At 40.5% G+C, this 12,847-nt stretch overlaps 1 protein-coding gene across 8 annotated transcripts in view; it reads left to right on the top strand.

Moving 5' to 3' along the window:
- SCAR2 (SCAR homolog 2) overlaps positions 1 to 12,577 on the top strand; it is a 114,129-nt gene extending 101,552 nt beyond the window's left edge. The window contains exons 6-12 of one of the 8 annotated variants that reach the window (XR_016261809.1): positions 6,776 to 6,834; positions 7,142 to 11,036; positions 11,165 to 11,251; positions 11,366 to 11,470; positions 11,595 to 11,657; positions 11,802 to 11,906; positions 12,200 to 12,577. Coding sequence is in view for 4 of the 8 variants with exons in the window: in XM_089436791.1 (XP_089292917.1) it covers positions 6,776 to 6,834; positions 7,142 to 11,036; positions 11,165 to 11,251; positions 11,366 to 11,470; positions 11,595 to 11,651 (4,203 nt within the window). In the remaining 4 variants the exon portion in view is untranslated. Of the gene's footprint in view, positions 1 to 6,775; positions 6,835 to 7,141; positions 11,037 to 11,164; positions 11,252 to 11,365; positions 11,471 to 11,594; positions 11,658 to 11,752 lie in introns of all 8 variants that reach the window. The other 7 variants (XR_016261808.1, XR_016261807.1, XR_016261806.1 and 4 more) reach the window with 7 other exon arrangements.
- The last annotated feature ends 270 nt before the right edge of the window (positions 12,578 to 12,847 follow it).

Here is a 12,847-nt window from a genome sequence, read left to right as displayed (position 1 = left end):
CCGAGTTCGAGATGAAAGACCTAGGACTGATGCACTATTTCCTAGGACTGGAAGAAACCAGGGGAGATTTTTCTATCTCAAGGAAAATACGTGGTGAAAATATTGGAGAGATTCGGTATGGTGGACTGCAAGCGCGTGACTACCCCGATGGAGCTTGACTTCAAGAAGTTAAGCGGTAGTGCTGCCGGACTTGTTTTACGAAATGCTACCGAGTATCGTCAACTCGTCGGAGCATTGGTGTTCTTGGCGAACTCTTGTCCGGATATATGCTTTGCAGTCAACATGTTGAGTCAACATATGGTTGAGCCTCACCACACACATTGGATTGGTGCCAAGAATCTGTTGAGATATCTTCGTGGCACAATCACTCAGGGGTTGAGATACACTGCTGAAGATGTGAGACTACTTGGATGTACCGATGCTGATTGGGCGGGCAGTGTGGTGGACTGAAAGAGCACTTCCAGGTGTTGTTTCTCTTTGGGATCTACCTCGATATCCTGGATGAGCCGGAAGTAGAAGTTAGTGGCTTGAGCACTGCTGAGGTAGAGTACATTGCTACTAGTATGGCCTCTTGTGAGGTGGTCTAGTTGTGAAAGCTGTTCAGTGAGTTGTTTGGATTTACATTGGATGCCATCGTGATCCTGTGTGACAACCAGAGTGGGATTCATTTATCAGAGAATCTCGTATTTCATGATCGCTCTAAGCATATTGATATTAGGTACCACTATATTCGGGATATGGTGCAGTGGGGAGCAATAAGGCTCCAACATATCGATATAGATGAACAGGTCACCGACATTTTGACGAAGCCCCTGGGAAAGGTCAAATTCTTGACTTTTCGAGAATGACTTGGTGTCATTCAGAGACCCTCTTATGAGGGTTGAGTATGATGTATTGAGTTCTGGGAGCTCCAGGGGGGCGCGAGGTACTTCTTGGAGCAACATGCGGCCACAGGGCCACTCACCATCCCCTGGTGGTGCACTATGTACAGGGTGAAAAGTTCAACCTTCCCCTGTGACACCCCGTGGCGACTGTAGGACATGATGATTAGGTCTCCTGTGGGCTAGGATGATTAGTTCTGCGTGGTGATTGTGGAACAGGATGATTAGTTCTCCTGTGGGCCAGGATGATTGGTTCTCCTGTGGCCATTGTTGGACAGGATGATTCGTTCTCCTGTGGACAGGATGATTAGTTCTCCTGTCGAGGCATCCTACCCATGCATTCTGGGACTCCCTATGCTAGGATGACCTCCATTGATCTGGGATTAGTGAGAGTGGTATGACACACTCTGAAACTGACTTCGGGTCAGTGGAGGATGGTATGATACATCCTTGATCATTTCATCTTCTTCATAGTTCGAGCAGAGCAAAGCAGGGCTAAGTAGTGCAGGGCAGTGCATTTGATGGCTGGGATAGTAGTGCCGGTCAGACAGATGGAGTTCTCTCTAGTTGAGAGGGAGTGTTAAAGTTGGAAACTAGGGCCAAACTCCATGTGGGTCACCTCATTTATGGCAGCTGATATTTTTCCTAGATCCCTCTTGTCGAGACGTGTAGGATTGATCTAAAGATCATCCAATTCCAACAAGTATTTATGGAGATATGAATTTATTTGTATTTATTGGACAAATTGTCAAGGTCGGTCAACAGTGAAATGTGTGGCACACATGCCCAGTGAATCATATAAATACAAGAGAGGTTGATTCATTTTCTCATCATCTCATCTCACTCATTCTTCTCTCTCTCTCCTTAGGTTTGGGTTATACAAGGAGCAGCTCACATGTGGGAAGAAGGAGGACGCATTAGGGCAAGGACGCTGAAAGGAGGATGCAAGCTGCTGAAGGTCTCTTTGACCTGTGTTGACCCATCAAGGGTGTGGTTTTGGTATGGCTGCCTCTCCTAGGCAGGCTGCAGATTTTGGCACAAAAATTGGGGCAATCTGTCCACAGGTTTGACCAGCATTGACTGCCCTAGTTTTGGGCAGCAGGTTGACTTCAGTCAACAGCATTTTGACTGTGTTTTTGGGGCTGTTCAAGGACTGTTTCTTCAGGTTGTTCGAGGGCTAGTTGACCGGAAATTGACCAAGTATATTGGAAGTCAATTACAACTCGTTTGACCAAGTTTGACTTCACTGATCTAGGGTTTGCTGCTGCTGATATAAAATTACAGAATTCTGATTTTGTACTATTTATCTCTACTGAACTATTGAAGATAAAAGAAGATTTGATCAAAGGGTTTCCCCACATTGGGGTTTGTCCCTGGCTAGCTGCCACATCTTGTGTCTCTTGCCTTGGCTTGTTTTCTGTTGATCGTTTAATGTTCTATCTGCACTTTACTTAATGTATATGTGATTGCTAATTTGTGGCTAATAAGAAGAAAAGAAGTAAACTGCTCTAAGCATAGAACATACCATAATTTAACACTTTGGATATCACATGATAAGAATAAAAATTGAACTATGTGTGCAGGGTATGGTTATTTTCCTTTCTAAAGGAGGAGGTCATTAGTGGTATGGCAGATATGGCTATGGATAGGGAGGATAGAGGAACCCATGCAAAATGTCTTAAAATTTAATTCTGAACCCAAGATACCTCCATTTTATCCTTTTACTCTACTTAAGGTCAAACTTGAGTAAACTAGAGGCAAATTGCAAGGAAATTTTATAAACCTCATTCTCATATCTTCAACTCATCTTCTTTATTCACTCTTTTCTAGTAGATAAATGGTGTCATGCTTGTTATCAAACAAACTCACACCTCTTGAGATTAAGTCCAAAAACTTAAGTGCGTTTGAGTGAAACTAAGCAGGAGACCACTGCCACTTCACGAACCCTCTTCTTCACTTTAGGCTGGCTCTTCTTTGGCTCAAGGGGGGATTCCCTACGTTAAGATTGTTGGGATTTAAGGCAATAAGTTTCAAGGTTATATGAAGAGTGGTTTGAAGTTTGTTCAAAAAGATAGAGTGATGGCAAGACCAGATGCTAGTGCCTTTTCACTGGGGACACGGGGTCAACTAAAATCTCCCTTGAAAAGATATAAATTATAAGTGGATCTAGGGTGATTGCTAGGGTTGTCCACTACAAACCCTAGAAGATCCACCTAATACTTTCACAAGCTTCAAGATAAATTTTGAGGGAAGATTTCCCACTAGAAATCTTCCTATGGATTAAAAGAAAGGATCTATCGAAGAATAATATAAAGAGAATGCACCCTTACCACTGTATACGTACATTTACACTTAATAACATTCATAAATATATCCACAAGACTTAGAGAGAACACTTAGCTAAGAAACCATTGTTCACCCATAAACCCTAGCCATGAAAATTCATAGAGTTGCATAATCATCAACAAATCATCTCCTCAATGAGGTGCATTTATTCTTCCTTCCATAGCTCCAATTAAAGAACAGAAGATCTCCATCAAAATTTCTGAAATTTCAGAATTTGCTAAATATTTCTCTCCCAATCCAACTGTGAAAAATAATGAGGAAGTGCAGCTCTAGTTATAGAGAGAAACTCAACTTCCTTTACAATAAAATATTAATAGTTTAAGAAAAAGCCGTAAACTAACCTATGGAGGGGTAAAACCATAGTTTTAAAAACCGGCCACAAAAACCGGTAACCGGTCTAACCGGCCGGTTAGAGGCCTGGCCGGTCCGAACCGGCCTAAAAACCGGGTTAGATGCCTCATGTGACCGAAATCTGGTCCTAACCGGTCAAAACCGGCCGGTTTAGGGCGGAACCAGCCGGTTTGTAGCAAAACGGCCGGTTCCGTCCTAAACCGGCTGGTTTATGGACAGCCCGCCGAATTATGACAAAAAGCACTGTGGTTTTGTGGTTTAGGGGTTTTGGGGGTGAGGGAAAGGTATTTTCCCTCCAAAAGCACCCTCACACTTGCTATAAGAGACCCCTCTCACTCTCATTTGTCTCACACAACTGATTTGGAGTGTTTGTGAGTTTGTTTGTGAGCTTGGAGAGTGTGGAGTTTTTGCTGAAGTAGTCATCTTGGAGTTGGAGTTGGAGCTATTTTGGAGATAGTGTGTAGCTGTCAGTGGAGTTGCCATCTTCAAGAGGAGGCTAAGGGAGCTAGTTTGCATTTCCAGGTAAGGATTTGCACTTGATAATTCCTCATTTGAGTCTGCTGTCCATGATTTTTTTTTTTGTGTTATAAACTTCTCACTTCTATGATCTACCATCCAGGGAGTCATCATGCCTCCAAAAGCCGAAGATACTGCATGGGCTCATTGTGATATGATTGATGGCAAAATGATCTGCAAATATTGCCAAAAATCCATTCAAGGAGGGGGTATTAACGGGTTCAAGCAACACTTGGCTGGGATAGGAGGCCATGTAAAGCCATGTGGAGCACCAAATGAAATAATAGGGCATATTAGGGCAGAATACCTTCAGAAGTTTGAGACTCAAGTCACTGAACCAATAGAGAAGTTTGTGGCTACACAGTTTGGGAGTCGAGACTCAACCAACTGAGTTTGATCATGATGACTGAGACTCATGAGAAGTTTCAACTTCAAGTGATAATGTTGATCACTATTATAGTATTACTATTATCATATATGTAGAGTCTAGACTGAAGTCTTGTAGTAGGCCACTGGCCCCATAGTTTGTAGGCTTTATTTTTGCACTCTAGTGGCCATTTAGAGCCTCATTGCTTATGTATTTTGTCGATGATATGTATTGCACTCGGTGCCATTTTGATATATTCACCTTTAAGGCTTTACATGGTATATCAATGAGCAATCTTTGCATATTTTGTCTCTATTGGCTTGGAATCATGGTTTTAAATCTTAAAAATAGTTTTTTTCATTAAAAAATAATTATTTAATGTATTTTCTAAAACCGGTTCGTTTAGACCAAACCAGTCCCGGTTAGACCGGTTCCGGTCGGTAAACCGGTTCATTAGGTGGACCGGTCCGGTCACCGGTTCCGGTTTTAAAAACACTGGGTAAAACACTCTTCTCTAATTAATTAATTCAAAATACTTAAAGAAGGGTTGTTTGTGCCACGTGCCATGGAATGAAGTGAAGTAATCCTCGAAATCTTCCTCCATATGTGGATATGTGGGCCTTCAAATTACATGTAGCCTTACAAATGGTGGAAAATTTCCAACAAACAACTCAAGAGGTGCCCCTCAAATCCATTTCAACATCAAAACTCACAAAAGTTGGCTCAAGCGTCTAAGAATATATATATATGATCTGCTGTCCAAAGTAGAAATAGTAAGCACCCCAACTTTCTTCTGACCGTGCCAAAATGAGTTTGCTATTGGATTCATCTTCTTCAAGCTTCATAGACTTTCCTCATAACGTGGCTTGAGCAGTGTAGTGTCAGCCTTGTCAAACAATTTCATTTCTGCCCCTTTCTACTCTAGGTGTTTGTCTAGTTCTTGCAAATCCTTGCCCATCTCATTTTGTAACTTAGCATGCTGAAGTTCTTTGGGCACCTCGCCTTCTTCACCTTCCCTATAGATTCATTGCTTCTAACACCAATGGCTTGCAAATCTGCAATGCCTGTAATAGCATCATGAGATGACATCAACACATTACTTTCATATCAATATTATCAACAAAAGCGCTAGATCTAGTAGCCCTGGTAGTTTGAAAATTCATTGTAGCTGGTAATCTTGCCTAGGCAACCTGCCCATGGTCTTCTAAGAATTTACAACCAGCCTACTATTTATGTTTTTGGCAGTGCATTGCTTCACAAATTACTAAAGGGAATCGGGATACAACATCCAATGAAATAAATAGGACCAGGATACTGTGTCCATAACATACTGCAGCAATATAAAGATTCTTGGACCGTTTCTCCTTTACATGGGTACTAGGAAAAGCTGATGTTCAAAGTGTTTCTTGTGTTTCATCTGTTAGTTTTGTCTTTGGCAGACTCAGGATGAGAGCAGTTTGATCACAGGTTGCAGCAGTGACAGTTATCCTATAACCATTCTCTCAATGTCTATGAATGCCTTCACTCAGATAAAATCAAGTTCCACAACCTGATCTGAGAACCCTGCATTTCGAGACATGACTTCACCCAATAGACCCCCAGCAGTTGTCACTGATATATCATAAGATCCCTCCTTCCACTTTTACTGATCCATTTGAAAGGAAAAGAATTACTGACTTTATAAGTCTGCTGAGTATAGGAACCCCACGCGTGCATCCATAAATTCTTCGGCAATGCTCCCGCAATCTCAGAAACTTTACACCTTTTGTCAGTTGGTACTACTTCATCAGACAATCTTGTCTCAATGTTATGATTTTCTTCTCCTGGGTAACTCCTACCAAGGGTTTGCAAACCTGAAGACTTTGCACATTCCATGTCTTTTAAAGCCCTTTTGTTTTCTTGATAACTGCATGATTTAAACTAGCTCTCAACTGTGAATTTGGCACAATATCAGCTTTACCAATATCAAATGGAGATACTAGCAATTTCTTAGCACTCTTCTTGATTGCAGTATCCAATTGAATGTCATCAAACCATCCAACATTTTCCACATTAAAACCCATGCCAGATTGATGGGTAACACTGTCCACACTCTGAATTTGATACCTGTACATATCAGTCCTCAATTTTAATAATACTTGCAAGTTATTGAGTGACCATCACATCGTTCTTCACGAGATAGTAGGAATTAGTCAGTTTAACTTTTCCTATTGATATTGTTCTTCTGTAGGATTCCTATTTTTTCTTGAAGTTATTTGTTCCTCCTCCAAATGCAAATCATCTTAGTTTTCCTTCCTTTATTTTGAAATATCAGAAAAAGGGACGGAGGCGAAGGAATGGTGAAACCCCAGATGTTACTCCAATGAATGCTAGGTATGAATTTTGTTTCTCTTTCAAATGTCATAGACAAGGTAGTAAAATGGTGTGTATGAGCATACATCTTTTTATGGTACCATTACAGCTTTACACGGCGTATTTTAATTTTAAGTCTATTTAATCGGATATTGTTCATTACATGATAGTTTTGTTGGTTTTTGGCCATGTCTCAGCACAGATAATTGTGTACGGCATCTTTACAGCTCTATCCTGGTCCATTTTATGTTAATTATATTTTAAAGGGAATTGTTCAGTTTACTGATCACATGTTAAAGTTAATTGGTTTTGGTTTGTTTAAGTGCAGGGTTAGGTATTCATCTCTGGATCTTGATCGTCCAAACTATGTTCCTGAAGTCACTATGAACACTTTGAATCAAAAGTTGAAGTCTAAACAGGTGCATGAATCTCCTTTTCTGAATCAAGCCAGTGGAAGAAAGTTTAGGCACGCTCCATTAAATATGTCTTTGTCTAAAGAAGATGAGCATGTGCTTGAGAATTTATCAAGTACTTTGGATGAAACATTGAACTCTAAACAAAAGAATACATCTCCTCTCCAGGATCAAGTAATGGGAAGTCACTATGTGCAGGTCCCTTACAAATCATCATTATTTAAGGAAGATACACATAATTCATTTTCTCAAGAGTGGGAGGAAAAGCCTGCAGTAAGAAATGTCAAGGGAGTTAAGTTGATGGATAATCTTACCACAGCCTCTACTCCAGAAACTCATTCTCATTCACCGAGGGTCACTGCAGATAAGGATGCAGAGAGAATTTCTGAGAATTTTATTCAAGTGGAACAAAAGGACTTGTCAGTCAATGGTGAAAGCAGACCAGAAGTCCATGCATTTAAGGATGAGAATGATGATGTAGCTAGTGAGGTAGACAATTATATGGATGCTCTTACTACCATGGAATCAGAAATGGAAACAGATTCGGATGGCAGGGCCAAACATGATTTTGATTCAGATTTCAATTCAGAACATAAGGAAACAGGTATTGAAACAACAGGACAGTTACATGAGAAGGATGGTCAGTGTTCTGACCTTGCTGATGCTGAAGCTACTGCCTTTTACAACTCTGACTCATCTGATGAATCTTTGAAATTAGAGACTTCATCGAGGCTTTTGAATAACCATCCAGTAAATGTTATTTCTAATGTAGAATCAACAGCACACACTGAGAATCATGCGACATCACAATGTGATTCTGTGAATGTGGATCTACATAGAAGGCTTGATTCTGTGTCCATGCCTGTTGGAGGATCCAAGGAGGAAGTATTTGCTGATTTCAACCATGGCATATTAAAATTGTTGTCCTCTGAAGGTCTTGAGAATGGCCAGATACTTGTAAATGAGAGGATGCAGAGTGGCACTGGTATGCCTGCAAATGAGGAGGTGCTTAATACTGATATGCTGCCTCCAGTTGCTGAAGATGTCATATCCCATGAAATGATTGACAGCATTGAGACAAATGGTGTAAAAAGAAAGTCATTCTCAGAGTTTGAAAATGTTGCTAACATGGATAGTTTTGTAAATGCTGCATCTTCTGCTGGAGTTGACAATGGAGCAGTGGATGCGAGAGTCCCAACTCCACAATCATCTCTTTTTGGCCCTGATGTAAAATTGCTCACAACTCCATATGAAGAACCAGTGACCAAGGATGAAGCCTTTGAGGAGATTGTGGTTGGTGCTAAGTCACAAATGTCCTCTCCTGAGTTGCATTTGTTCCTTTCTGGTTCTAATATAAATGAGTCAGCAGTTATCTCTGAGTTGGATGCTGGCATTGAGAATGCTGTAGTGCAAGATGATGATGAAGACATTGAGTCACAAACTAATAATGTAGAAAATGGAGTACCTGAACCTGCAATGATTGAAGCTTCATATTTTCAGCATGCTGAAATGCTGACTAGTTTTTCATCTCCAAAGTCAGTTGGACAAATATCTGTTGAATCTAACACATTTATTGGACATGGTGATTATACCACTCAAAGCATGCCCCAAGATTCTGTACATTCTGAATTCATTGAACCTAGCATGGATGCCATGTTAATGGACAACCAAGGTTGTATAGACACTTGGATTGATGGTGTCATAGCTTTAAAATCAGCAACGGACACACAAGAAAATGAAGGACATAGAGAACATACGTGCACTGAATCCATAGTAGATTTGCAAGAGAGTGATGATCTTGCAGACACTAAATGCACTGAATCAATATCTGATGCAAGACTCTTGGATATCCCTACTAAGTTGAGTGCGTCATATGATGATGAAACAGAGCAAATGACTCAGGCTTACTCAATTGACACGTTACCTGCAAAGGATTCAATCATAAAATCATCTCTTGATTTCGCAGGAGATAATTTGATTGATAGTTTTCAAAGCTCAAATGTGCTCAAGACGAATTCCAAAGATGATATCACTTTGAAGGAAGCATCCACTCATTCAGAACAGGTTGTACCTGCTGGTGATACCACTGTTGAATTGCCTTTTCCTGCCACTGTACCAGATAATGCTAAGAAAGAAGGGCTATCTAATGAACTTACTGAAGCTCAATCATATAGTTTTCTTGCTACACAGGATTGCATTACTAACATAGTGCTTCCTGCTACCTTCCAGCTTTCCTCGTCTCCTGAACTTGATGCTGGATCATTTGAAAACATTAATGATATGGAGTCCCACAAAGAACAGATTGCTGGAACACCTGCCGAAGTGTTCAATGTTCCATCTCCTGTAAATTTATTCGTTGATAAAACTAATGCAGATTTCCTCCCAGGCACAGAACTTCTAAATGTTATACGACCAACAAAGCCTGCTGGTGCTATCCTACCTGCAGAGTCACAATCAAACATTTCCAACAAAGAAGTGGTTGAAGGTGAACCTCCTTCACCTCCTCTTGAGCCTGCTGGTGCTATCCCATCTTCAGAGTCACCATCAAACATTTCCAACAAAGAAGTGATTGAAGACGAACCTCCTTCACCTCCTCTTGAGCATATCAAGATATCCTTCCAACCAAGTGCTGATTCGCCGCTCTCTATGTCGTCTACAAGCACTGATCATGTTTCAGAGTCTTCATGTCCTGAAAAGTGTCAGCAGTTTGAAAGCAAAACAGATGACCTGTTATCTTCTTTCCATTTATTACCTGAACCTGCAATTCCATTGCAACAAGCAGATGAAGATCAGAACTTTGGGATTATGGGTTCCTTGTCATTACATAGACAGAGGAAGGCCCCTGTAAACAACTCGGATGAAATGCTCTCGAAAATGATAAATACAAGTGATGATTCTGAAAATGGAGATTTGGTGGAATTCAGGAAGTGCTCTCCAAATTTTTCTCATGAATTTTTTAATCAACCTCTTGAACCTACTGAAGAATTAGCAGTATTTTCTGGCAGGAATGATGTCAGTGATGTAGACACAGGTTCTCTAGGAGATTCATCCAGAACCTTTATGTCAAGCTCATTAAGTCCAGAGACTAAGAATTCTTTATTGAACCTCAAAGGCAGCAGTGCAGAGGCAGGATCAAGTTCATCACACTCGCGCAGTATATCTATAGGGTCATCCCCAAGGTCTCCCATATTTAGTGGACCCTACTCCCCTGTGTCTGTTGAAGAAACTCATCAGGAAATTCAGTATCTTTCCAGCAGCCAATCAACTGCTTTAGAGACTGGCGTATTAGTTGCAACCACTTCAACATTAGAACCTAGTCAAGGAAGTGATTTGCATGAGATGCCACCACCACCTCCTCTTCCTCCTTTAGAGTGGCGGATTATGAAGCCCCGTGAGAAGTCTTCCTTATTACTATTGGAAGGAGTTGAGCCTGCAGCTCCTCCTGCACTTTCTCCTCCATCAATGGCCGAGGGTTCTATGCAAGATGCAGCCAGTCCACATTTGGTGCCTCTCAATGAAAAGGGCCCCATTGAAGCAGTTGAGCCTCCAATTCCTCTGGCACTTCCTCCCCTGTCAAGTGCTGAGAGTTCTATGCAGGAAGCAACAACTCCACGTTTGGTGCCTGTCATACGAAAAGGCCCCATTGAAGCAGTTGAGCCTCCAGTTCCTCCGGCACTTCCTCCCCTGTCAAGGACTGAGAGTTCTATGCAGGATGCAGCAACTCCACATTCGGTGCCTGTCATACGAAAAGGCCCCATTGAACGAAAGGATTCACTCATTGAAGCCATTGCTTCACATGACAAAAGCATGGTAAAAATTCCTTTTCCATAGCTGGCCTTTATTTTAGTACTGCTTTTGAGTCTAGAGTCTGGATGCTATACACAAATGTATCATTCCTACAGGTTGCTTTCTTATATCATTTTAAATGTCATCTGCAGCTTAAGAAAGTTCCAAAAGAGATCCGTTCGATAAGTGCCAAGCCCTTAGATGAAAGAGAAGTTCTGCTTGAGCAAATAAGGACCCGGGTTCGTATCAGTATCCTTCTATATACACACCAGAATTTATCTTTAACTTATGTTGGTAAGTTCCCTTTTTGGTGTTTCAACTTTTAGCTGATATGGTATTGTACTGATTGTCAGTCATTCAACTTGAGACGCACTTCTGTGGTAAAGCAGAATATTCCTAGGCCTCAAACAAACATTAATGTGGCTGCTATTTTGGAAAAAGCAAATGCAATACGGCAGGTGAGATGGAAGATATTTATGGTGTTCCTTGTGCCAGTTTTGTTTTGCTAAATACTTTCAGCTCTGTAAATCCTTTAGTTGCTATTTGTGTTGACCTTGAATTTTCTTGCCTTGTGAATTTCAGGCTTTTGCTGGAAGTGATGAAGATTATGAGGATGATGATGATTGGAATGATACTTAATCATTGGTAATCTTGATAGTGTGTTTAATATGAAACTACTAACTGTACATACAGCCATGCATCTTGTTTACAGTTCTGATGATTCATCACTCGAATTACAGATGATATGGAGCTCTTATGTTGTATGCATATGAGTAAATTGTTCTGCAGAAAGGTGACGGAACGCTTTAGGGCTGGCTTCATTTTCTAGTCGTTGCCAATAAGATCATCCCAGGACGTAACAAAGCTGATTACCATATCACATCTTCATCATATGTAAGTGAAATAAGGCATACCAAGTGCATGGTGGACTCCCTGTCTTTACTTCTTTTGCACAAGGTGAAATGAAGTCACTCATGAATATCATGCACCCACATAGGTTTTCAACCAGAGCTAATGTACAATAATACAAAATGATTTGCAACATTTTCTATCTTTTTCTCAGAAGTTCATGTTCAACATAGCTGAATACGTTAGGCTCTTTGTAATCCCTTTTCTGTATATTGTGCTATAGCCCACAATTTTCAGATGATAATTGGAAGCTTTTCTCCTGCTGTATCGTTGTTCAGTTGCAGCATGTATGATAGACGTTTTAAGAAGATGGAGTTCATTTTACTCTTTCTTTTACAGAGACCAATTTCAATGCCTCTATCCATTTGGCGTTAAGTTGCTACAATCAATTCTTATTCACATGTTGCCAATTCTTGATAGATTATATTCCATCTGTGGAAAGCATATTCCTGGCAAAACTATTCTGAGTTGGTCTTGTGACGTCTTGATATTAATTTGTAATTTTTAAGGTTCTAGCTTTCCCTTATCTTAAAAAATATATTTTTATGCTTATTGCTGGCCCTTTTCTTTAGATTTTTATCTATTATTTGTAACAGAAGAGAAGACATTTTACCAGAAATATATGAGATGTAATACGGGAAGGATATGGAAATCTATATTATGAGTTGTTCCTTCAAATTGATAATAGTCATTGGAAGCTGATTTTGTGTTGAGGCGATAAACTTTAAAGACTCGACTCCGGACCAAAACCGGTTAATGGATAAATTGTGTAGAAAAAAGCTTTTTGTACAATGTATATTATCATCAGCTGGCGACAGCAGTATGCACTTCCTCTGATTGCTATTGATGGAATAGTACCCCCTCTCACAGCCACCTAGCTGAACAGAAGTGCTTGAGGTCAGCAATTCGCCCTTGAGTTTCATTGC

The sequence above is a fragment of the Pinus tabuliformis genome, chromosome 5_2 (assembly GCF_031772625.1).
Source record: "Pinus tabuliformis cultivar Carrire ecotype Pingquan chromosome 5_2, CPIR1, whole genome shotgun sequence".
In the NCBI taxonomy this organism is placed as follows: domain Eukaryota; kingdom Viridiplantae; phylum Streptophyta; class Pinopsida; order Pinales; family Pinaceae; genus Pinus; species Pinus tabuliformis.
The sequence above is the reverse complement of the archived record's forward strand: the minus strand, read 5'-3'. Positions and strand labels throughout refer to the sequence as shown.